Below are 27,055 nucleotides of genomic sequence, written 5' to 3' on the forward strand. Positions count from 1 at the left end.
TCATGGGATTTGTACGTGATGAAACCTATAGATCTAAAAATGTTACTGTTTTTTTAGCACTCGATTGGTACTGACGAACATGAAAACGAAATTAAATTATGGGGTTTTACGTGCCAAAACTACGATCTGATTATGAGGCACGCCGTAGCGAAGGTCTCCGGAAATTTGTACCACCTGAGGTTCTTTAACGTTCACCTAAATCTAAATACAAGGGTGTTTTCGCATTTCGCCCCCATCGAAATGCGGCCGCCGTGTCCGGGATTCGATCCCGCGACCTCGCGCTCAGTGTCCCAACGCCGTAGCCACTAAGCAACCATGGCGGGTCAAGAAAACAGGAAGTGCGATAAACAGGACAAGTGATTGTGCACGGCTGTCTTTGTTTGTTTGTTTGTTTGTTTGTTTTCATAATGATCGCCCACCAACTAGGTTACCTTTGTATCCTGCTTCAATACTGGTAATGTTGGTGAAAGAGGCAGAGGCGAGAACTTTTACGGCGTGAAGATTGGCAATATATATAGGCTAGCGTGCTTTGCGCTGATGAAATGCTGGCGTGGAGGAAATAATTAGATCTTATAAGCTAGAACTCACGATTCTGAACAGATTCGAGGGCTGCGATGAGAGTGGATTGGTTAACATTATAGAAGGAAGGAACGTAGTTGTTTAATTGATGTAATGCGTAGAACCGCTGATAGACGTTAGAGAATTGGCGCCAAGTAAAGGGAAATGGAGCCTTGAGTCGGCCTACGTAGTCTAGGGATAGCTTGAGATCCTTGGAAGTAGAATTAATAAAAAAAATGTTATTTATACAATAACACTGCTAGTGAGGATGATGCATGGGCATGATATTTCCGTGGTTAAGGTGAGTGACAGCAGAACGAAAACTTTTCGTCGGGGCTTTGTTATTGGTCGTCGCACACTCAGAGCAATGTCAACCAATGAACGCATATTTGGCTCACTTTAAAAGCTGTTTCGCATGTGTTGATTGGCGCAAACGAAGACTGTCGCGCGTAGTTCATCGTTTGCGATGTGTTTTGGTCAGAGCGATACCTCTGATGTCAGGATTGGGGGCTCAATCCCATCGCTCGTGATCCGTTGTCAAGATTGGAGTCTGCCATGAATTCGAAGGTAGCTGGCTCGTGCCGTCGTCCAACTTATCCACGCTGAGGACGTTGATGAAGGGAAGAACTGCTTCTCGTCGAGAACGAGGAATATGGGTTTATTTACAATATTTATATCAGTCTAACATGACTGCTTGAGAAAAGTGCATCAGTCTAACATGACTGCTTCAGAGAGAGTGTCAGTCCAACATGACTGCTCAAGAGAAGCGTGTCAAGCACTCGCCCCACAGCAGTTTTTAAACACTCGGTCCGCCGGCGATACAAGGCGGTGAACTTTCGTGTTTCATCGCAAATTCGCCGCCGCCCCGCAGAACAGTTTACGTACACAAAGACACACACATTCCGATGTCCGGTGCCGACGTCAGAGGGGAGCCGTTCCGGGAAGCTCGGAGCCATTCTGGGTAGCTCGTTGTCTTGCGTCCCGGTCGGCGCGTGGGAAGCAACAAAAAACGGCTTTCCCGCGGCAGCTCACGCATGCGTAGCAGATCAGGTCCGCGCTGGAGAGTTTGGGCACAATAGTTCGTCCGCCGAACTCATTCCGTCACAACGGTGACGGGGCCAGAGGATGGCGGCGGTTTTCAGCACAAAGCCCGCTTCATCGAACGCATCCTAGCTGAAGCGACGGAGAGGGGGGAATGCGCGTCTTGTTCCCCAGTCGTAATTGGGTGGCAATCCTGCATTGCAGCTCGCCATTCTTAACACTGGACAGCTCCTGATTGCAAGCGTTGTGTGAACATAACGATTAATAGAATGCTACACAAGCTTCTTAATTTTTACATCGAAAGCTGTAAACGACTAATCTTCCGTAGTTATTTCGGCGTCCGGCAACAAAAACGGACTTGCGATTTCCAACAAACGCATACGGGTGCAGCGCGGCGGCGCAAATTTCAAAATGCCGAACAGATTAGAACGCTCGCCGTGAACAATAGCGTGACGTCAAGATTATCGCAGTATATAAGCAGGAGAGGTATGGGCGCTAAAAACAGTCGCTTTATCGATGGGGCGGACACGTATAGTTCGTACACCCGAAGAAGAACATGCTTGCGAGGAGTGCCGGAAGGAACAGCAACGAGAATGTAAACGGCGCCGGCGCGAAACGACCACCGACGAAGAACGGTCCCGCGGTGCCGAATGAAAACGGAAATCGCGAGCCCGTACACCTCCGAACAAGCAACGACGTCAGACTCGCAATGCAAATAATGACAACCATTCCACTCTGTGAAGATGGAATGGCAGCAAAAGCACTTTGCTTTTCGTTTGAGAGCTTTGACTGTCGTCTGCTTTCGGTGTCATTCCATCTTCACTGAGTGGAATGGTTGTCATGTTTTTTTTTTACTTTATACCTCTTTGTCAAATTCAAAGGAAATAGGTGCGGTTTGCTACCTAATGAAAGGTTTCCTACGTTTTACCGCTGTTCAATTTGCAGCTTCGGTTACAGAAGCGTTGCGTAAGGCTCTACATACAGGTTGTTTTAGCGAACACTTTCAAAAATATTTAAAAGTTGCCTGTGGCAGATATCACAATTCTAGTTCATGAGCTGGTCTACTCGAAGCGGCCGACAATGCTAGCACAAGAAATTGAGATACAAAATCGACTAATTAATAAAAATTCGCTAATTAGGATTTTAACTAGTTACATCATGGCCTATATTGCAATTTACCAATTCTAGCCGTCGAGATCGCAAGGATGATACACTCGGAACGAATTTTCAAGATGACAGCAGTTTCGAGATATAAATTCCCGAACTTTGCGGAGCCGTGCTAGCCGTGCAATGTGTCAGCCGTTCTCTATCTTGCGGCTAACCTCCTTCACCCATTATTCTTCCTTTTCGCAAGACTGTCCCTTCTATTGGACGTTTTAACCCAAGGAACCGACAACCTGTTCAGTTTTCCTCCGGCTAGAATCGGCTTTAAAGTGAGCCTCCCCTCATTTCCTATCATCTCAGACAAGCAACTTCCGCTTGTCCCTCTCCACACGCAGCTTCCGCCGTTGGTCTAGCAAACCAGTCTCTTGTTTCGCGCAGTCTTCGAGGAAATAAGCACGCCAGTAAGCGATTTGTCCTCGGCTCTTGCACGAGCATAAGCAGCACAAAAAACATTTAGCCTGTCCTTTGTCAGTCGTTCAATCCGCTTTTCTTTCTTTCTTTCTTTCTTTCTTTCTTTCTTTCTTTCTTTCTTTCTTTCTTTCTTTCTTTCTTTCTTTCTTTCTTTCTTTCTTTCTTTCTTTCTTTCTTTCGGGTGAGTACAAAAAGTAAGTTCGCGCGTCGCACCGTTAGCAAGATAACAACCCGCTAGGACGTCTTTTTCTTGGGCTGCTATCGACAGCTCTGCACGACAAGCCTCTCCCGCGGTTTGCAGGGCACCGTCTTGTAATCCTCTTTCCGTGCTCCCACTGCCAATAGAAGATCAGGATCGTCTTTTTAATTTCGCCCTTCCGTTGTGGCAGAAAAATTCGTTTCCCGTTTTTCATCATTGTCTATTTTTCTTTTAAGGTTTTGTTCTAGGTCTTTCTTTCCGGGCCTGACAACGCCTACAAATTTGATACTTCTGTACTCTACTGCCTGGTTATTTCATCAATCTCTTGTATGGCTGTATGCCCGCTCCTTCTACTCGAAAGGATGTTGTCGTTGCCGTACATCGCTGTTATCATGATCATGCCTTCCGGGCAAAGTCGGAGATCGCCAAAATGCTGCAGAGACAGAGAAAGCAAGAAAAAAGGCATGCAGGTGATCCAGGTGAATGTCCGGGGTTCGTTACCCTACACGGGGAATAAGGTAAGGGAGACAGAAGAAAAGAACGAGCGAGTGAGCACTGCACGAATGGAAGAAGACTCACCGTACTAGAGACGGTGGTTCCGGCCAGTATGTCTCATAAATTAGAGCAGCGCGCGAATCGCTTCTTGCGCCAGTAACTTCGTTTGCATGAACTGGACGCACGGGTCATCGACGATTTTCTGCGCGCATGTTTTATCAAGTACGAATTGGCTACCTCCTATCATCCCCAGACCAACGGCCTTACTGAGCGACTTAATCGGACCATTACTGACATGCTGTCGAAATACGTTTCGCCCGACCACAAGGACTGAGATGTGGCGCTCCCTTATGTTACGTTCGCCTATAATTCCTCACGCCGCAATACTGCTGGGTATTCATCCCCTTTTACTTGCTCTTCGGACGTGACCCTGTATTACCATTGAACACTTCACTCCCCTTGGTACGGGATACGAGAACCGAGTATGCCCCCGACGCCATCGCCCACGCTGACCATGCGCGCCAGCTTGCCCGCACTCGATTGTTGGCATCGCAGGAAGCTCAACGACACGCTTACAATCGCCGCCATCGTGGCAAATACTTTTCACCAGGCTCTCTCGTACTACTTTGCTCCCCTTGCCGCCGAGTGGGGTCCTCCGAGAAACTCTTTTCGTGCTACAAAGGCTCTTGCCGCGTTCTACGTCAAAGACCAATGCCTCTTACGAAATAACCTCCGTGACCTCCGTCATGCCAGCCAGTTCCACATCACCTGACGTCGTACACGTCTCTCGGCTTACGCCTTACTATGCCCTTACCCATGGCCCCGGTGCTTTTTTCCCCCAGGGTTCGTGTTACGGTGGGAAAAAGAGGACCATGTCGTCCACAGTGAAGACGACGACGTGGCAACAGCCTCTCGGGATTCTCAGCTGCTGTTTATGTACCTCTTGTAAATACATCGTGTAAAGAGTTAGTATATATGTAAATAGCAGTATTATAGTGCGATAAATAAATAAATATATATATATATATATATATATATATATATATATATATATATATATATATATATATATATATATTGTTATGGGAAGGAAGCAGCGTGCGTCTATTTACAGGTGGCTTTTAATGACTGAGCCAACAAGCGTACGTAGAGCAGCGATAATAATACACCCGTCTTCGTCGTCTCCAAGGCCACCATCATCGTCCTCTTCTTCCCACATTGCCGTCTGTGACAACACCCCCGTCGAAAAAAGCACCTTATTGGTGCGGCTCATCGGCCTGGGAAAGGTAAGGTTTGAGACGGCTGACGTGGATTATGTCAGAGAGAGGTGAAGGCACCGCGGCATCCAGCGGAGCCATTTCATATGTGGCAGGGGTCACCTGGCAAAGGATGCGGTAAGGGCCATAGTATCGCTAGAGGAATTTCTCCGAAAGACCACCACGCCGAGTTGGATACCAGACTAGCACAAGAGCACCTGGTTCATAATGCACGTCGTGATGGCGCTGGTCGTAACGGCACTTCTGGCGTGTCTGTGAAGCAGAAAGACGAGAGCGGGCAATCTGGCGTGCTTGGGTCGCTGTGGTTATGACATCCCGAGTGTACTCTGTCGGCGAATCGAGCGTGGTCGAGAGGAGTGTCTCGAAAGGCAAAGTTGGCTCACGGCCGAAGAGGAGATAGAAGGGGGAATAGCCAGCTGTGTCGTGGCGCGAGGAATTGTGGGCGAACGTGACAAATGGTCGAGCAATGTCCCATTCGCGATGATCTGAGGAAACATACATTGCGAGCATGTCAGTTAATGTGTGGTTCAGGCGTTCGGTAAGACAGTTAGTTTGAGGATGGTAAGCGGTAGTAAGTTTGTGTTTAGTAGCACATGATCGAAGTAGCTCGTCTATGACTTTGGAAAGAAAGTATCTGCCGCGATCGGTGAGAAGTTGACGAGGTGCACCGTGGTGCAAGATAACGTCGTGAAGCAAGAAATCAGCGACGTCTGTAGCGCAGCTGGTCGGTAGGGCTCTAGTAATGGCATAGCGAGTTGTAGAGTTCGTAGATACGGCAATCCACCTATTTCCGTCATTTCATATAGGGAATGGTCCGAGAAGATCAACGCCAACGCGAAAAAAAGGGTCGGCCGGTATATCCAAAGGCTGCAGCAGTCCGGCAGGAGGCACAGCTGGTCTTTTCCGGCGTTGACACGACTCACACGCGGCAACATAGTGCCGGAGGGAGTGGTTTAGACGGGGCCAGAAAAACCGTCGCCGAATTCGGTCATAGGTCCGCGTGATGCCAAGGTGTCCAGCGGTGGGAACGTCGTGCAGTTGCTGCTGTACAATCTGTCGCAGATGAAATGCAATGACGGTTAGCAGCTCGGGCCCGTCGGGGTGCATGTTGCGGCGATAAAGGATGCCATTTTGCAGTACGAACATGTGAAGGGATGGGTCAGACGGATCAGAGAGCAGGCGTTGGCTGCTGAGGCAAGGAGCCTCAGCAGCCAAGTGCTGCGGCTCAAGAAGTTGAAAGCTTGGATCAGAAATTAGCCAAAGTTATGTGCAAGTTAGATAGTGTTGATAAGAAAGTTGACAAGCAAAACGTAGCGACGAAATCAATAGAGAGCTTCATGGAACTGCTGTCACAAAAGTATGATGAACTTCTTGCCAAAATCGGCTTCCAGGAAACTGGATCTGTAAACTAAAGGCAAAAACCGAGGAACTTGAGAAACGGCTGACTGAAAAGGATGCTGAAGTTGCTCGCATAAGAGATAGCATCGAAATTGCAGAGCTGTACTCGCGCCGGAAAAATATTGAGATTCATGGCATTCCCGAATCGCCAAAGGAAGACCTATTCCAGGTCTTGGTGAACGTTAGCAATAAACTTGACATTCCGGCGCCAGAACGACATTCCTTGGAAGCAGCGCACAGGTTGAAACCGCGTCAAGGCAAAATCACTCCAATTATTGTCAGATTCACCGACCAAGCAACCAAAGATCTCTGGATATCCAAAAAGAACACTCTCAGGGCTGAGAAAATATTCCTGAATGATAATCTGACCAAAATCCAAGGACACTTATTTTGGCAGACTCGACAGCTGGCGAAAGAGAAAGGGTACGAATTTGTCTGGACAAAGAACGGCAAGGTGTTGGTCAGGAAGAAAGAAGGTTCTAATGTAATTAGTCTCAATAGCGTGGCTGGTCTTGCAAAAATAAACTAATGGGGTCATTTGAATCCTTCAGCGAATGGGATAAGCATATCCTCGAAACATTAAGGGAAGAAACACTGCATGAAGAGCTACGATTACTACACGTGAACATTCGTAGCCTGCAGAAAAATTGGGATCACTTGTGTGCGTATTTGCAAACAATGCTTGATGTGGATGTCATTGCGCTGTCTGAAATCAACATTACAGCGGAAAGGTTAAGTTTGTATTGCCTCAGAGGCTACTCGCAATATGCCGTATGTCGGGAAAATAGGAAAGGCGGTGGTGTTTTGGTGTTTGTGAAATATAGCTGGCTGTCATACAGTATTGAGGTAAAATTTGATAATGCCGAGCTGCTCAACTTGTCGATTAGTAAAGTGGACACTACGTACACTCTGTGTATTATCTACCGGCCGCCAAACTTGAATACACACAAATATATCGAGGAACTGCAGCTTTTCTAAATAAGTATATGAACGAGAAACACCTGATTTTAGTAGGCGACATAAATATAGATATCTTCCAAGAGTCTCAAAGAACTGTAACTGATTACCTTAATTTGCTAGCTGAACATGGGTTATACAACGCAATAAATGAGTACACAAGAGAGGAATACTTGGGCTCAAAAATTTCCAAATCGTGCATTGACCACATCATCCTTCGATTAACCAACCAGCGGTATATATCCGGAGTCGTTAAGCACAAGCTGACTGACCATTATTTTGTCATGTTAGCAATTATGTCTGAAAAACCAATAACGAAAGGAAAGGCTTTGGTTACAAGAACTATTATCGATAATGTACAAGTTGACACAAAAATTAAAATACAAACTGGAGTGCACTCTTATCGCTTGATCACTTAACCATGTACAGTAGTCTTATTGAAACATTCAATAGGATTTACGAAGGTTCCACTAAAATAGTAAAGGTGAAGAAGAGAAAGCCTGACAGTAAATGGATCACGCCAGATATCATAGAATTGTGCTACCTTAAGGACAAAGCATGGCAGAAAAGCATGAAAGAACCGCACGATGTTACGAAAAGAGCGGAATACTGTTCACTAAGAAATCTGGTGACAGTGAAATTGCGACTTGCGAAACGAAGATACCTGTCACGAGAATTCTCGTTAAATAAAAACGATGTAAAGAAGACGTGGGCATTGGTAAACGATCTGATGGGCCGATCGAAACACGCATGCGTTGAAGACGTGACAAAAAAGAACTTCCCCACATTAGACACGAAAGCAATGTGTGATAAGTTCAATGACACGTTCTTGCATGCGGCGGAAAAACTAAGAGCAACAAGTCGCGATGGGCACACCGAATACAAACCTAAACGCACATGCGCGAACACAGCTTTTCTGCCAGAAATATCTGAAGTCGAATTATGGAATATCATCAAGGGTTTGAAGGAGTGGAAGCCACCGGGTTCTGATAAGATTCGTAATCGAGACCTCCGTAGTAATTTTAAGGAACTAAAAGATGTATTATTAAAAATACTAAATGGAATATTTCAAACTGGTGATATACCGAAAGGAATAAGAATCTCTGTTGTTAGACCAATATACAAAAACGGAAAAAAGAATGACTGCGGAAGTTACAGACTGATTTCTATCCTTTCAGCGCTTGCCCACATAATGGAAAAGCATGTAGCATCCGTGCTGCTGTCGTTCTGTGATCGATTTTCACTGAACAATAATGCGCAATTTGGCTTCGCACAAAATAAAAATACAACTTCCTTGCTAGATGAACTATCTGATTACATCAACAGTTCGATAGAAAATACCCGAGTGGTCCTGGCTTTAATGTTAGATCTAACAAAAGCTTACGATACCATAGACCGTAACATTATGATAAAAAAGTTGCAATATCTGGGTTTTCGGGGACACTTCATTAAGTTTTTTTCAAGTTATTTTGCTGACAGATTTCAGTGTGTTAGGTTAGGAGAAACATACGGCAGTTTAGAGTCACTAAATTATGGAGTACCTCAGGGTAGTACGTTAGGACCCCTGCTTTTTAACATTTATGTTATAGACCTCAGCCTTCTACCATTACATTCTAAAATTTTCCAGTATGCGGACGACACTGCGATTACTATAGATGTTGCCAACATTGATACAGGGTTCCAAAAACTACAAAGTGATATTGTTAAATTATGTGATTGGTTTCAGGAAAATTATATTTACATAAATAAAGGAAAAACAAAGCTAATTTGTTTTAAGAATCCAAAGCTATCAAAATTAAAACAAAGCTATTACAATTAATAGGAGGATTTTTTTGCATTCATCAGACTGTAATTCATGGCGTTGCCTACCTTTGCCACTCGAATCAACTGTAAAGTATTTAGGTGTGCATTTCTATCAATGTCTTAATTGGTATAGTCACGTTAAACACATATGTAAAAAGCTAAGATCAATTGCTGCCATGATGTATAACCTTCGAGGCAGAGCTCTATTCAAAGTAAAGCTTACTGTATTTAAGGCGCTAGCTGAGTCTTTACTTATGTATGGCATTACATTATACGGCACTTGCTCTGAAAACAAAAAACAAGAAATTAATCGAGTAATTCGTAAAATAGTCAAGAGCATAACCTACGGTACAGCGTTAGATAGCACAGGTACAAGGGAAAAATAACAAGCCCTGGGTATACTACCAGTGACAGAACTATGTAATTATGTAGTTTTGAAGAATCACTACTTCAGCAAAGAATTCAGGTTTACCGTAAAAAAGAACGTGACATTGCGACAAACTGAGAGGTACATGAAACCTCGTGTCTACACTCACTATGGAAAAAGAACCCGGAACTACTACGTCCCTTCAGTATTTAATCAATTGACTGATGAATTATGTACAATAAACACGAGACGAAAAATGAATAAAGCGATCAGAAAATGGTGTGCAAGCTCAATAAACATTTAGTAGGTAAAGCCAGTTGACTCATACGGAATTGTTTACCGGCTTTGCTTTCAACTTTTGTTTATGTTCTTGCTTCGATACCTGTGTATAATTTTGAATTCAGCAGTTTGAAGAATTGAGTTGTAGTCCTGTAAGTGACTGGTGTATTTATGTATCGCTTTGATGTATTGACTTTGTTTTGACTTTGATGTTTTTCTTGACAACATTGTGTAATGAAAAAAAAAACAGGAACTCAAAATGCTTGTTATTTTTTTTTTTACTGCATTGGACGGTGTTCAGTGTATATATGCGAGAGAATGTATTAATTGTGGTAATACGAATTTAATATGTTGTTTCACCAACTGCCTGGTCATTTTACAGGCACTGCGTGCTTAGATTGACCAGCAAATTCACCCTGTACAAAGAAATTTGAATAAATAAATGAAAATGAAAAAATGCAATGAAATGAAATATATATATATATATATATATATATATATATCACGCATCTGTGAAATCTCATATATGGTGCCGCAGACGGGCGGGAATGTTACCAATGCTCTAATGCTCTTTCTTTGAGCGGCTTGATTCTGTGCGGCATATGTACTTTTGCCAAGCTCTCGGCGACCGAGCAAGGTCTCTGCCACTGTTTGAACCGGCAGAGTGCGCTGGGAAACTTTGATGAATGCCGCCTGGCGATGGAGTGGCAGCTTTTTTTTCTCTTAAACTTCTTTTCTTTATCCCTCCTTGGTGAGATATTGACTGCGCAGTCGAGAGAAAAAGAAAAGGAATTGAAAAAGGGAGACACCCGCAAGGTCCGCGAGCGCCCGTACTTCTGCGCTAGCCATGGCTTGCGATCAATGGACATCTCCTTTGGCCGCACCTGAATCACGCGTCGGTAATCACTCTTCATTCAACGCTGTGCGCTGCACCGGCAGTGATGTACACGGACACACACGCGCATACAGACAGACACGCCGACCGCGTTGAATGTATCGCAACGTCTTGCACCGTTCCTTGAAGGACTGCGTTACCGTGCTCCGGCTAGCTGTTAGACCCGGCGAACGAATACGTGGGCATATATCGGTGCCGCAGATTGGGCTCCTACTTGTAGGCGGCTGAGGATCAACGTTGATTACTCACCGCCTTTGAAAGAACGAAAAAATGCGGGAAGAGAGGAAAAAATGAATGAGTACCTTAGATATGGGTATGTCTGAATAAATCGATAGTTTCGTGTTTGTCTCTGAGCCTCTTATTGCCGACGCTTTCTTTTTTCTTTGGCATCTACTATGCGTGTTGAGTTTGTCGTGTTTGCTTCTTCAGGAGTTTTGATGTTCGGAACGCAAGGCGCCGTAGCTTGTGCCGTCATCTTTCACTCGGGAGTGCTTGTCCGTGTCCCTTACTACGTCCTTGTCTTGAATTCCGCGCAGTCCATTTATGTCCTCGCAGTGTGTGTAGACGTGGCCACCGGGTGAACGAGGGCGAGAGTGATTTGTAAGCGTAAGTGCATTTTGCCATTGGCTGGTCGCCTTCGCTTATAGTATGTCCAGCATTACGATTGGGTGAAATCTGTTCTTACAAACTCTTCTGACGTAAGAGCTTTTTTTTTTAATGTAGGCTCTGGATGGGTATTTACAGGTGTTTAGACGATAACTATTCCTAATAGAAGAGGGAACTCTATCTTGATGTTGGACATATAATCAGTGAAGCCGGCCTGCTAATTGTAAGCGACCCTTCCGAATAAATATCTTTGCGAATTTGACCCATATTCTGTATTCCTGCACACATTCACAGCAATCCAAGAGGGTTGCGATTGTGTTATTGTACGTTAGACCACATGGCTTCAACTCACGTGTCTCTACCGTACATGCTGTTCGAGGTAGCTGCGAAGGTACATATTACTCAATTTCGAGCACATGCTAATGCAGTGAACAGATGTAATCTCTATCTGTTGAACCTATAATAATATATCCGAACTATAGAGAAGTTCACAAGAAGATTGACACTTGTAGTGCTCAACTAGCAGTGGAGCAAGAAATGTCTCTAAAGGCAACGTTTCGTCAGTGGAGCTTGTCTTTGTCAGAGCATAGGAATAAAATTCTCCTTGGCAGTGACATCCCTTGGTCGGCCACTATTGACTACTGCGACAAGATTGATGCATAGAAGGCTGAAATATTTCTTGGCCTAAGAACTGCACCGTTGAATCACCATGCCGCTCTGCGAAAGTACACCAGCCGTCTTAACCGCTCCTCGTTCTTTTAGTGCCTGACATCGGCGTCCGCTTCTGCCGCAGACCGTGCGATAACGCAGTTCACTGGTCAGCTGGCCATGTCTTGCAGCGGGCTCTTCAAGACGTGGAGAGAGCGCCCACGTTGAGGACCTTATTCGCGCTTTTGTGCGAGTCTGTGTTCAGCTCTTCCTTCCTCCTCTGTCCTCTTCGGCAGCACAATTCTCGACCGACAGTTCTTCAGCTTTTGACAAAAGTATTGCTTTTTCTTGATCGCTCAATTCTCCTATCCGACGTCATTGGCTGTTTTATCTTTAAGACGCGTTTCTGCTCGAAGGGGGCAGGACGAAATGAGCTTAGTTTTCGGGCATTTCGCTTCTTGCTTCACTTAGTGTGGTTTTATTTCTTATGCTCTCCCTATTTAATTCTTTGTGCTTAGAAGTAAAGTTTATTTCTCTCTTTCGCACGCTTATGCACAGTATATAAAATTGTGCGCTCCTGCGGGAATTTAGAGGAATAATGTCAACATATATTAGAGAACGATCGATATCAAGTTTGGTTAGAACACGCGTCACGTGTGAATATTGAATAGTGCAATGTTGTGTCGGTGTGTAACCAGTTGCTCAACATGATTCAGCCTCAAAAACTTAGCATGCCCCGTTTCTGGATTACCATAATTTTTCTCACGCTATGGTGAGAGCGATAGTGAAGCCTAGTGACGTGTTCGCCTTTCTCGATTGCTTCACTTTATGCCGCAATGCTCCGGTGCTAGCTATTGCCCATGGTCCAGCATAGCTGTACTCACGTGATACATTTGCAACAGTTAGGCAAGCAGCTTCCGTTGTAGAATCGCGTGCTTTTTGTCCAAAGCCGGAGACATAATCATATGACCTCAAGAGCTCGCACTTCGAAACTTTGCCTTTCGCACCTATAACTCGCCACAGCAGGCGGTCTTTTTTTCTTTCTTTTCTTTTTTATGCGTGCACCGCCATCGCCGCATAGGCACCTTGTGCATTTGTACGTTTGCTTCTGTGATGGGCTAAAGCGAGCTCTGTGTATCGCATGCCTGTGTGCTCTGCGCTTGAAAGAGTATGTAACATCGTTGAAGCTAGTCACGGCGTATAACCAGGGTCAGCATAACGTAACGATTTTTTTTTTCACTCGATTGCGTTCTTTCGTTATTATCCGCCATGCCGAATGCCCGATATTTGCTGGAAGGACAGCACAAGGCCGAGCGGAACAATGTGGGCGCGAAGGATTGCCGTCAGATCCGACACCGGAAAATAAGTTGATTTCCACTGCAATTGACACCGATCATTCGTATTGTCGATCTTATGCAAGGGTATTGACGTAGAGGCGCCAGAAAGAAGTTGTTTGCTCGATAGCCAGCGTAGAACTGGTGTGATTATTTTGAATAATAGTCCGAATTCACAGCGTAGTTCCCTCGTAAAACCTATTCAGTGACAGGCTGTGACACGCAGCCGTGGTGAAATCCAACGTTTCATAGCTCCGGTCGGAGAACAAACGGTGCAACCTGGAAGCATTCACGTGTTGAACCTAGATGTGCTGAAATAACCAAAATCCTACAGCCGGCTGTCCAAACAGCCAACCATTGCAGCCACGGACGCTACAACGCGATGCCACCAGCCAATCAAGTACCATTCCTCCGTTCTGACGTGCTAACCGCCTCGCGAATTCGGCTCCTGATTGGCTGGCGCCGAAGGTATAGTTCTCTCGACGCTGCGCAGCTTTTGTGAGAGCACGCCACCATATGCCTTTTGTTACTGCCTCTTGCTTTCGCCTTTCTTTTCTTTGTTTACATTCTTTTTCCTCGTTGAGTTCTCTAGACCGAGTGACTTCTCCTCGGTTGTCCTAGCCTCGCGTTCTCCCTCTCAAGCCTCCTCGCTCGCGAAGCCGAACAAAGGATCGGCCTTCCGCATGGCCGGGCGGGGCCCGGTCACCGAAGTCTCCCTATTTCACTCGAAAAGAGTGTTTTGCGACGGGGGCGCCTTATATATAGCGCCACCGGCGTGTCGCCCCCAAACGACGTTGCCGGCCCGCGGCGTGGTGTGCGGCCGGGGAGATTGGCGTCGTCCTCTTCGGCGGGACGCAACCTTGCGCGATGCTGGCGCACGCTTGTTAGCGGTGCACGCCGTGTCCAGTCGAGCCCGAAACGAGCCGTCTTTTGTGGTCGTGTAGCGAAGAGATAACGGCTCCGGCCGAAAGGAGAGAAGAATCCTTTCCGGAGCTCGTCGGCGTTGCCCGCCGTCTTAGCCTTTCGCATTACTGGCTTCTTTTGCTCTCTATTTTGTTTTAGTTTTAACTCCTTTTTGGGTCTTGCCCAGAGTTTAGTTCTTTATCCTCACTTCTGCAGTGGCGGGCCTGTGCGCCTTCAGCCGTGTACGTAAACAACTGCACGGATTAAATAGGTTGTTATCGTGTGCCCCGGACAGCCGTCTTTTTTTTTTCTCTCTCTCTTCTTTTACTTCTTGTTTTTTCTTCTTCGTTTTTTCCAATTTCAGTCTGTGTTTTTTTATATCTCCTGAGATTATTATGGAGGCTCGAGTCGCATGTCGCTGCGTCGTTTCGGAATGCCGCGTCCTCTCGCGCCGCCGGTTCCCATAAGTGGCCTTTCCTGTGAAGCTTTCGCTAGAATGCCAGAAGCGAATGGCTTAAAGTACAATTTTAAAGCTTTTTTTTTTCTGTGGCGTAAACATTTGTTACTTCGCTTCGTTACGCAGCTTTACATTGTCCCGTATAGTTCGACCTGGGTACCCAAGGCGAACCCTTCGCTGACGTTCTTCTAATTCTAAGCCATCGTACCGTGACGTGCATTGTGTATCCTCTTGTACGAGGAATACATAAATAGTAATGTCCCAAACAACTCCCCCTCCCCACCCCCATTTCTCCCTCGGTATTTTTATATAATGTCGTTGTACGCATCGTTTATAAAATTTCAATCTGCGTGGTTTTTGGCACAGACGGTAATCGCTGTGCTGCATTAAAAAAAAAGACAGGAAAAAATTGGTTGAAGTGTTTCAAGCGCTATAAATAAGTAACGCGGGAGGACTGGAGAATGTTGATGTCATTCCACAATGCAAGCTTTCAGATCCCACTCGAGCGTCGGATCGATGAGACTCCTGCATATTTTAGCCCTGGTATGACGCGTGCGTTTAAAGCGGAGCTCTGAAAGGTGAGAGGGTACACCTGATACCGTGGAGGTGAATTGACGACCAAACTTTCTCCTAGAGCTTGATGATGGTGTGTGTGTGTGTGTGTGTGTGTGTGTGTGTGTGTGTGTGTGTGTGTGTGTGTGTGTGTGTGTGTGTGTGTGTGTGTGTGTGTGTGTGTGTGTGTGTGTGTGTGTGTGTGTGTGTGTGTGTGTGTGTGTGTGTGTGTGTGCGTGCGTGCGTGCGTGCGTGCGTGCGTGCGTGCGTGCGCGCGCGCTTCTTTCATGGCGCAAGGGCCATTGGCAACCGACACTTAAACGATACTGACCAGCGAAGAGAGGAGGAGGCCAGGACAAACACTAGCGCAGATTTCCTAAAACAACGCTGTCTGGCAAAACGATGGCGCTGTAGTGTGCACGGGTGCACGTGGATCTGCCTAAGCTTCGTCCTTCTGGCTTCAAGCGGCTTTGTGACTTTGCGAATTCATCATTTGCTACAATATGTTGCGCTATAAATACAACATTTCGCAAAGATTACGCATGTGCGAAGATACGTATTGCCTTTTCACCTTGAGAAAAATGTGACTGCTAGGGAGTTTAGAAAGATAAAACGCAAAAAAAGGAAGATAGCGCCGCAAGAACGTCTGAAGCCACAAGCACGAAAATTATACAAATTTATTTACCAGCAATCGTAGCGCCACAGTTACCAATTTTTGTACAAAGCACTGTGCGCGCTAGTCTTTGAACAGGTGATTTTGTTGGCACCTGGCAAGCACCTATCAGGCAACCGAGAGAGAGCGAACATGTATGCAAATATCCTGAAGATACATCTTTGATTATTTGGAAAAGTAACAAGTATTTACTTTAAGGAAACTAAATTATCTGACAGGAACACTGCGGTTATACCAATGGCACTAAATTAAAGTACAAATTTCCAGCGATTTACAGTATATGGTATGGCTGAGCTATTTCACTCGTGTTTGTTCACATATCGGCATGAAAAGGCTTGGCGTGTAACAAATGGCTACTACCCGCCCGGCTACATAGCTTCGAGGAAGTGCGCGTCGTATTCTTGCTCGGAGCCCCAGGCGCAGCCCTGCTGCTTCAGCTGACAGCAGTCGAGAAGTTGTACATCGAGTAGCAGCACACGGCGCGCGGTGATTATCACGCGCATAGGCCAGTACCGTGGCTCCCTCTAGGGGCTAAGAAATACGGACCTACTCGGCTCGCTCCTCAAGCTGTCAACTCGAGTTCGGCTCGTAATATCTCAAAGCGACTACAAGGCTTGGAGAGCGAGCGGCAGAGGATAATCCAATAAAACCATGGAGTGCCTGATGTAACCTCGTGTCTGGTTTCTCACTCTTTCTCTCTCTCTCTCTCTCTCTCTGTGTGTGTGTGTGTGTGTGTGTTTGCAGCGAACTTTCGTTGGTGTGTTCCTTAATTCATCGAAGCGTCCCGCTTTTTCTTACTAGCTTCTGATATTGGGTTCCGTTTGTTAATTGCACTACTGGTATTTTTAAGCTCTATTATTACTTCTCTTTCCCGCTCACCGAGTTGGATTGTTGACCGAACATCCGTAGTTTTCCGCATTCATTCCACCAGTTTCTGTGACGCAGCGCATCACTGAAAGAACGGGGCTTGCAATACCTGCTATTTCGTGACATTACTTATATTGCGCATAAGCCATTATAGGAATTAAACAAAATCAGCTAACAGAAGGGCTTAGCATTGGAGACAAGCTAGGCTTATTCGTTAATGTAGTAGAATGGTAAATAATCAGAACGAAAAATAAATAATTTCCGCCGTTGTTAGTACAATTTGCTTTGCATTTCTGGGACCATCATATAGGCGTTAAAACGCGAGTTCGCATTATTATCCGTTTCTATTAAAAACAGTTTTTTGCTTTCATCATTATTGTCATTTATTCTGAGCCACTTTAGTCCCTGCTCTACTATCAAAATTTTCATATTTTTTCCTGGATCGGTGGGAGTGATGTATCAATGCATATTTTATTAAAGTTGATCATGATTGCACAAGGCTGGAGATTTCTTCTGTACTTTTCAGCTGAGGAAGTTATTTTGTTATAAAAGAAAGCCAAGCAGCATGGCGAAGCGGCCTTGAAGTTAGGGGCTATTGCCGAAGGTCGCGAACGAAGTTAGCAATCATACCTAAAAAACCACCCTTCTTTTTCTTGGTTTGTTTGTTTCTTTTCTTTTCTAATCATCCGTCTCATTTCATAGACGTCTATCTGAAGTGTTTTGAAACAGATACTGTACAGCCCAAAACAGAAGAAAAATATCTGTCATCAGCCGGGCGAGAAAGTACCTCGCGATTGTGCAACATCGAAGACGAGCCAGGTATTGGCCTCGAGCTCCACCACTGGAAAAGCTGGCGCCACCGTCGGCGTGACGTGCTAGGAGGGATCACGTGGACACAGCGTCCGCGTCGGCTGCTTCGGGTGCGCCGAAGCGAGCTGAAAACGAGTTTAAATTCCCTCGTACGCTGCGGTCTTCATTTAGTGGCGAAATTTTCCCGCTTCGATTGTCTCCTTTCCAACACTTGAAAGCACTACAATAGGTAGTCGCTGCCCTTGAAGGCGCGCAACATGGTAGGCTACTGCTCGGTGCCGCAGGGCCGGACGCACGTAACGGAGGCCGGTGTCAGCCTCATTCACACGTAGCCGCAGGACAAGAAGCTGCGTGAAGCTCGGCTCGCGAAACATAAAACCGGCAAACAGCCATCGGCTACGACTCGGGTATGCAGCAAGCACAGACGCGAGGAAGATTTCTGCTACGGCGCCCGGTCTGCGATGTTCTGAAAACGCGCACTGAGACGCTCGCCCGAGCCCGCTGCCCGACTAATGTCATGACGGTTTGGTGTATGAACTTGTCGATGCTATAGATACTGGCAAGTTCAATGGAGTGGAAAGGCAGCGGTAAGAAGCACATTTTAAAGAAGCATGGCAAATGGTCATGTTTGTGTTATGAATTAATGCACTGGATTACAAAAAGGGAGCAGCGGGAAATTGCACGCTGACAACACCGATAAACATACAGTGCGACGCAACTCGACAAATAATATTGAAAGGTCAAAGAATTTAAAAGAAAAAAAGATTGAATAGTCGCGACGGCACATCACAGTCCCCGTAGTCATCGAAGTCTCTACAATTAAATTATTTTTGAACAGCTCTGATAGCGCCCACGCAACAATGGTTGCTTGTATACTGTCAAATGCTCATATTCTGCGGCCTGAAGCTCATGGCACGGTGCGAAAACTCGCGCGCGGAGAAAGCGAAACAGTGCGCGGACAAGCATGCAGACGCGCAGTCGGTCGCTGCGAATCTGCGCGATCGCTGCATTGAGGCTTCGTTCTATTACACTCCATTTAGTTATACAAACACTATAAGAACATATTTCACATGGTTTGCTCTCAGCGTTTACCGACCTTTCACGCAAGAAGCTGGTTCGGAAGACTCCATCGCGGCGACCGCGCACAATGGCGTTCAGTGTATGTATTCGGTCTTTAAAGAGATAGCGTCTGTAAACGATTGTGTGCGTTCAGTTTGCCCAAGATTATTATTTAGACAGTAGGAAACTTCTCTCGTTTCGAAAGTACTTACAGAAATGTCCGGGAGAGCTCGCGCGTGGTGTTTTCAGTGAGCGCTGACAGCAAAACCTATGAGGAGTGCGCCACGTGATCCCTCATACTACGCCAGCGAGGCGCTTCCGATAGATGGCGACTCCGCAACTCCTCGCCGCCAATAATGGGACAACACTTACACCCACTTCTACGCTTGCAGCTGTATGGACTCGTCTTCTACACTACTTCTGAAGAAAATGAGAAGACGAAAGTACATTTTATCGAGCTCGTTCATCTGCTGCCGAGGCAGCGCATGGGCTTCGATTACGAATCCCTTCCTTGACGCGTCTAATAATTGCGTGCCCAGGTCCATATCAGCCGTTGCGGCGAGTGGATGGGCGGCTCGAATCCGAGCCGAGCGCGCTCTCTTGGTCGCGCTTGCGTCAAAACAGGTCGCCGAGCACGGAGACTGATGGTGCTTCGCCGATGTAACAATGAGCATCGTCGTCTTCCATCGTCGCCGTTGAAGGCCGGCGGAGGGTTCGAGGCTGCGGCGCATTCTCTATCTCTCTCTTTCCTCCCGCTTCTGCCTTCCTCTCCGCCGCCACCCCTTTCTCTCGCTGTCTTTGCCGTTGGTGTAGGTTGTTCTTCTTAACGCAGACAACGGAAAAACCTATAAGCGGGCGGAATAGATGTGAGAACGCGAGCTTCGGGATGGAGAGACGAGACCGAAGAGTATGCCTGGAAACGTCTCTCCGTGGCGCGGTTTGTGCAGCCCACCGTCCCCGCGACGCTCGGGTCGGAATCGCATTCTTCACGACGTCTCTGAATGGGGGACCCTCCGCTGTGCCGCCGCCGCTGTCTGCTGATGATCGCGTGCGCTGTGAAGCTCGTGTCTCGCATGACACCATCCATCTCCCCCCGCCTAGCTGGCTGGCTCGATTGCGCTCCGGCGAGCATTCGGTCCCGTGTTTATATGCGCGGCTGCGCGCGCTTGTGTTTGTGTCGCGCCGTTGCGAAGGTGGTTTGTGTGAACAGGCGGGCGTGTGTGTGCACGCGTTCGCTCAGGCCCTGGTGCTATTTTCTTTTCGTTTTACGTTAAGGTCTCAGCGTTGACAGGTAATGGAATGTCCTGGCCGTGAAAGATAGATGTACAGCATTCCTTTTCGGTGTTCCCTTTCTATCTATACTTAAAAAATAGAAATACTACTACTACTACTACCATAATGTATTCGTTCATGTCAGCGGGAGTTTGCTACCAGGATATGGGTCCGTTGAGACTCGTATAACAGGCTGACGGAGTCGAAGAAAAGCTTTTACTTGAAGTCACGAACTGCACTTCTCCATACTCCATACGTTTCTCCATACGTTTCCAATAGGTGCCCTCGCACATAGGTATCATAGGCAACGAGATGCCGGACAGCCTCGCCCATAGAGCGCTGTCAGGGAAACCATTGAGAAAAGTGCCTCAAGAGGACAAGAGACTCTCCAGAGAAGTGGTGTTATGCCACTTCAGTTCTTTGTGGAGCTCACCTCACAAGCCATGTGTGACCAAGGGTCTCAAAAGAAACCAAGCCACTTTACTGCTCCGCATTCGCACGGACTCTGCTCGCACCCTGGCGTGGATGTATAAGACTGGCCCGGCGTTGTCTCCGTTATGTTCAATGTGTGGTGTGTGCGATGACATAGAACATTACCTGATGTGCTGTACTCTGTATAACGCGGAAAGGAGTGTGTTATTCGGGTCCCTCAAGAACACAGGAATACCTCACAGTTCTCTTCAGGACATTGTTTTCCCGCGCGGGAACCAGTCGTGTAGGAAGGCGGTTTCTCGCCTTCGTTTCAATTACCTGCAGGACATGGATTTGGCCTCCACATGGTGACCTTAGGAGTGACTATGTGTAGTTGTAAGGTCTATGTCTGATTTATGTGATTTCTGTACTTTAAGTGTCGTTACGGTGGAGCAATTGCCGGAAGCAACTGCAAGGCTAATCCCACCAGTAGCCTACAACCACTCAACTCAACTAAACTGAACTGCACTTGATTTTCTTAATTTTCTCCTGTCGAGTGGCCATGGCTTCCGGGCCATAATGATGCGAAATGTGGGACAGGTTGTCTACGTTAACGCGATGTCGCTAGGCCAGACGCGAGCACCAAATCTGTGAAAAGAAGGGGACGAGGGTTGGTGATACACGTTCTCTATTGACGGTGTCTGAGTGTCTGTGGTCACGGAGTCTTGAAACCCGGGCTTTCCCTGGTGCACAGTATAAAAAATTATTATGTTTCAGCCCAGAGTAATGAAAGAAAAACACCGCAGGGGCGTCTGCGTCAGCAGGCGTTTGGTGTGTTGCGACACCACATACCCGAGCCCACGAGGGCTGGCCCCTCCCGCGTTTAACCGTGCGTAGCTTAGCCGTGTCCGGGGAAAATGGGACCTTGGGGATTGAGCCGATGCCGAGTGTTTGGGCTTTTAAGGCCCATCGGTCGAGGCAACACACCCCTTTGGCCTCGGCTTCACGTAGACGGCACCCCTCGACTGACCCACCCGGGCGAAATCGGTAGTTACCTTTTCCTGTCCCTCTCTCCCTCCAACCTTCGTCTTTCCCTCTCACTTTTAATATTTCCTGTATTCTCCTCTCTTCTGCACTACTTTCGATTTTCTAGGCAGCGAAGGTTAACCCTGTGTGAGTAGCCAACTAGGTTATGTCATATTGTGTTATAGCGGTAACGTACAGCTGGCGATTGCAGGAGTTGTTTCACAGGTCCTGCAGCGTCCCCTTGTAGGGCCCCACGATCGGTGGCTGGCGTTACTGCCGAAAAATGCACTCACTTATGATTGCTTCCATCCCACCACTACCTGATCGCTCCCTGAAAGGGGGGTAGGGCACACCGATGAAGTCTTCGAATTTTTTGGTCGTCAAAAAGAATTTTTCCTCCATTTTCATGTCACTCACTCTAAGAAACCAGACAAACCAGCGCGAACAATCTCGCTATTCCTCGTATAAAAGTCTCTTACCGAAGTTTTTGGCACAGGTTATAAAGCATCCAGGATTGCAAGCGGTGATCTCCTCTTGGAACTCCGCAACCAGAAACAATATCAAAAACTGTCCAATCTAGTGCCATTGGGGATGTCCAAGTAACGATAACCCCGCACCGTACTATGACTACTACCCGGGGCGTTGTCTCAGATGATGATCTGCTGGAGCCGACTGAAGCTGAACTCCTGGAGTACTTCAGTGAGCAGAACGTCATAAACGTTAAACGAATTAGGATGAGGCGGGACAACAAGAAAATCCAGACCAAGCACCTGATACTTAATTTCGGCTCCAGTATTCTGCCCGAGTCCATCGAGGCTGAGTACATCATCTCATGTAAGGCCATACATGCCAAATCCCCTGAGATGTTTCAAATGCCAGCGTTTCGTCCGCAGTTCACAGAGCTGCCGAGGCCACCAAACTTGTGTGAGATGCAGAGCCCATGAATACACCTCTGAATCTTGGGAGAACTGTCTCCACTGTGTAAACTGTGATTGGGAGCACACTGCGTAGTCGCGGTCGTGCCCATCCTGGCAAAAAGAAAAGGAAATGGTAGCAATTAAAGTTAAGGTAAACATAAGTTTCAAGGAGGCACGCAGGCGGGTATCCTACCTGCTCAAGGACAAGTTTGCCGTTGGCACGCGTCAGGGCGCAGCGACACAACGGCTTCTGGCGTCTGTCCGGCCCACACGCAGTGAGCCGGCAGTGACGCCACCTGCCCCCCACCCCACCCCCCCACCCCCCACCTCCGTGGCTGCAGCTGGCTCTTCTCCGCACCTCAGCAGAAAAGGTCATCGACCTTCGGGCCGGTGGCCTTAAAGGTCTCGCCCGTCGTGTCGAGGCCTTCACGTCAAACACAGTGCTCGCAAGAGCGCGTGTCCAACGCTGCGCAAGACGTGATGGACACAATGAACAGCCAGACGGCGCCGTCAGTGCCCAAGAAGCGGCGAGATTCTCGCGATCGCTCAAAAAAAAAAAAAAAAAAGCTCGCGTCACGGCGCCTGGAAAGGGCCCGCGAGCTAATATTTGTCTCTTAAATACACAGCACAAAACACATTTCTAGTAACGGAGACGCAGAAAGCACAATGGAATGTTACAGGACTTCTTCATAAGCGTGACGATATTAGAGAACTCCTACACAAACATAATCCAAAGTTGCTATGTGTCAAGAGACACATCTCAAACACGCGAATACTAATTTTCTTCGCAATTACACCACCTTCCGAAAATACCGTAATGAGGCAAATGCCTCCGGCAGTGTAGCTATAGTTGGCGACAAGTCTGCAGCTTGTCAACACGTCGCCCTTCAGACGCCCCTTGAGGCAGCGTCAGTTCGGGCAATCCTTTTTAATACACTGGGTACTGTGTTTTCTGTATACATGCCCCCTAACTATCATATGAGAAAAAAACGATTTCTATAACCTCATTGATCAGCTTTCGGACCCCTACATACTCGTGGGGGATTTTAATGCCAACAACACGATGTGGGGAGACTCGTGATGCGACGCGAGAGGTCGATTCATTGAAAATTTTCTTCTGGCCTCTGGTGCTTGCATCTTTAACAAGAATGAGCCGACCTATTACAGGGGCCAACACAAAAGGTATTCAGCGATAGATCTAGCAACTGTCTCTTCTGCCTCACCTAGAATGGAACGTCACCAATAAACTTTTTGGAAGTGACCACTTTGCTGTAACTTCAAACCTGATAACTCTGTATAAGAACCCTCCGCGTATTCCTCGATGGAAATTAGTATCGGTGGACTGGGAGCATTTTAAAATGAACAGGTTATTTAGTACGAAATTTTATAAATGATTTTACTATATATGATGCTGTTGCACATTTTGCCGCTTTTATTATTCATGCAGCCGAAAAGTATATCCCGCAAAGGAACGGTGGTTCACTTACAATACGTGCTCCCAGGTGGAACGAAGACTTTAGAGAGGCGCGAAAGAAGCAGGATAAGCCATGGGGCGTATTGCGTAGATCGTCAAATGCAGAAAATCTAATACAATTTTAAAAATTTAAATCACCGGGAAGGTGGACATGGCGTCTGGCAAAGAGAGAAAGCTGGGTGAGGTTCCTCTCGGGTATAAATTCATACACACAAGAGGCGAAAGTATGGAATGACTTAAGAAAGCTACAAGCTAAGGAAGCTTGTAGCTTTCTTAAGCTAGACTGTAAGCTAGAATGTAGCTAGACTTAGAAAGCTACAATCCATCCGTTGGTTCTGGTGAACGACCAAGGGGATATCTTGCAACACCAGGCACACTATTAAGGAGCACGTTAAGCATGTGTCAATCTCAATCCATTATTTTTAATCCTTCCTTAAACTTAAACAAATAGAAGAATGTAAGCCAGTCGTACGTAAATGCAGACAATGAACTAAAACAAGAATTTACTGAAAATTCTATCCCACACAACATGGGGTAGCGACGGGAAGTGTTTGATGAATCTTCACAAGAGCCTAATTCGATCACGACTGGTCTATGCTGCTGTCGTGTATAGCTCTGCCGCACCGAGCGCGCTAAAGACGCTAGATTCCGTCGACCAACTAGGTATACGCTTAGCCACCGGCGCTTTCAGAACAAGCCCTATTGGAAGCTTATATATAGAATAAGTGGTCACTCCGTCTGCAGAGACCATACATAAGCCTCACAGATTTTCTCAAAATACACTCTAATCATGAACATCCAGGCTATAATACCGTTAGCGATATGACGTGTGGTACACTTTTCCGCAATTGTCCCTTTGTAAGACAGCCTTTCTCGCTGCGTGTGAGAGAGCTTAGCGAATAAATGCATGTCCCATTCCTCGCTTAATGCATCCGACCAAGCCGCTACCTCCTTCGGATCGGCAGGTGGCAAAATGTGATATACCCTTTCGAGAAGTTACAAAGCACGCTCCAGAGCTCTAAATCCGAATACATTTCCTAGTACAAGCAGTACCAGCACTCCTGCACAGACTTCTACACAGACGCATCGAAGTCGCATGCCGGGGTGTCTTGTGCAGCCGTCGGCCCATCCTTCTCAGGATCTGATGTACTGCATCCGGAAACAAGTATCTTTATGGCTGAAGCCTATGCACTATTGTAGGCTGTGATGTGTATAAGGAAAAGAAAACTCCAAAAAGCATATATATATATATATATATATATATATATATATATATATATATATATATATATATATATATATATATATATATGAGGCTGACCGTCCTCCGCGTCCTCCTGGAGTGTCGGGAAGCCGAATCTGAGAGAACGAGACCTTTTCCTCTAGCATAGCGGCAGCACATTCCTCTTCATCCTGTAATATTTCTCGGTCCAGAACTAATACCTAGAACTAATACAGTCCTAGGTTTCGTGAAAGATGTTTTCTTACATGTTATTAGCCCCATAAATTCGTACCGCATCCTCTCTTAAGAGGATGCCCCTGGGATAGTAGTTTTGTATAGTACATGCCTCCAGCCCTTGTGTTTCAAGGCTCTGGTGAGGCACTAGTGTTCTAGCCAATTTTGCATCTGACATATTTTGTATATGTTATCATTTTTTTCGCAGGGCATTTTAATGCTCACAGTACACGTGCTTAGTCATCGCCATAATTTTATTACCCGTAGATTGCAGAAGTCACATAGTGGCCTGTTGCCCGTTCCAGTCAGAAAGGAGTTCGCATTTCAAAATGCTACTCCATGCCATAGACAAACTAGAAGGGTGCAGTCACGTTGTGGAAGGTCGGACGGAATAGCCCGACTGTAGAAATGCTGGGAATCGCCCAATGTAGGCGAATGATTTGAACTCTTGTATTTTCTGTCTCTCCCTCTTTTCTACTTCTTCCTACGTGTGTGATAGCGAAGTGTACAAAGTCTAGCTGACATTTTTGCCATAATACACACCTCTCTACCGAGGGTGTAACACTTGCTGTTGCACTTGTTCTGGTCTGACTCCAAATACACGCAAAACGTTTCACCTTTGTGTCAAACTCTAAGTGTCTGTATTTGTTTCGCTCTCCTGTCCCAGGAGGTCCTCTGTGAGCGGCGGACGCAAAGCCCAGCTGCGGGAAGTGCGGCTTCCGGACCGGGGCACACCCGCCCTGCAGCTACTCACTTCCGAGGGCGTAACACTCGCCGTTGCTCCTCCGGCGAGCACCAAGTCTCCCACTGATACCAGGGGAGGTGCGTCTGCGTCAGACCGCGACAGCGTGGTCGACATGGTACCTCAGCTGAGCAAGCCCTTCGACCGGAGGGCACAGCAACAGCAGGAAAAACTGCTCGACAGGGTGCCCGAGAAGCTGCTCGAGTCCAGAGTGGCTAATAACAATAACAGCATCGTTAACAATAACAACAACAATAACAACATTGCCAGCAATGGTGGTAGTCCCGCCGCCGCTGTGGTGACGCAGCATGGCCGGAGAACCGATGCCATCACCGCGCTTTCCGGCCACAAAGAAGTGACTCCGGTGCATCTGGCGCTGCAGGCTAGGGGAAGACATCACGAAAGTAGTCGCGACATGGACAACAGCCCGCAAGACAAGGTTCACGCTTCGCGGTCCAGCGACAGCCCGAGGTCACGGGAGAAGATGATAATACCAGATGAGAGGTTTCCGAGCTTAGAGGAAGGTAGCAGGCCGTCACAGCCTAACAGAAGAAGCCACGACAACCTCTTCGACAGAGTCCACGAGAAGTGTCTTGACGTGCGGATCCAGGGGCCCCTTCGAGGCGGAGATTCGTCGGAGGGAACGATCGCGAGCGGCTCTCCGTTCGCGGCGCCACCTCCGGCCGTGCCACCCCGAAGGAGCCCTTCGTCCGATCCGAAGCCACCGCCTCGTCCGCCGCCCAAGAGGAGCGCAGGGACGGCGGCCGCGCCGGCAGCCTCGGACGAGAACGGCGTCGACGACGAAGCCGAGCTGCAGAGCATCACGGAGCGCATCGCCGGTCAAGTCAACCTGGCGCGGGCGGTGAGACGAGTCGAACTTTCCGTTCACCCAAGTCAAATCTTTTTGGAACTTTTAACAATTTTTGTCAATGGAAACAAGAAAGAGGCTTAACCAGCCTAAACTTGTGATGGTTTCTGCAGTCCTGTCAGGTGTAGAAAACTTT

The 27,055-nt window shown here is 47.0% G+C and overlaps 1 protein-coding gene across 6 annotated transcripts in view; it reads left to right on the top strand.

Moving 5' to 3' along the window:
* LOC135919543 (protein Shroom3-like) overlaps nucleotides 1-27,055 on the top strand; it is a 612,939-nt gene that overhangs the window by 500,014 nt on the left and 85,870 nt on the right. For all 6 annotated transcript variants that reach the window (XM_065453435.2, XM_065453437.1, XM_065453436.1 and 3 more), the window contains one exon: nucleotides 25,977-26,913. In XM_065453435.2, coding sequence (XP_065309507.1) covers nucleotides 25,977-26,913 — 937 coding nt within the window. The remainder of the gene's footprint in view (nucleotides 1-25,976; nucleotides 26,914-27,055) is intronic.

This window comes from Dermacentor albipictus, chromosome 3 (genome assembly GCF_038994185.2).
Source record: "Dermacentor albipictus isolate Rhodes 1998 colony chromosome 3, USDA_Dalb.pri_finalv2, whole genome shotgun sequence".
In the NCBI taxonomy this organism is placed as follows: Eukaryota; Metazoa; Arthropoda; class Arachnida; order Ixodida; family Ixodidae; genus Dermacentor; species Dermacentor albipictus.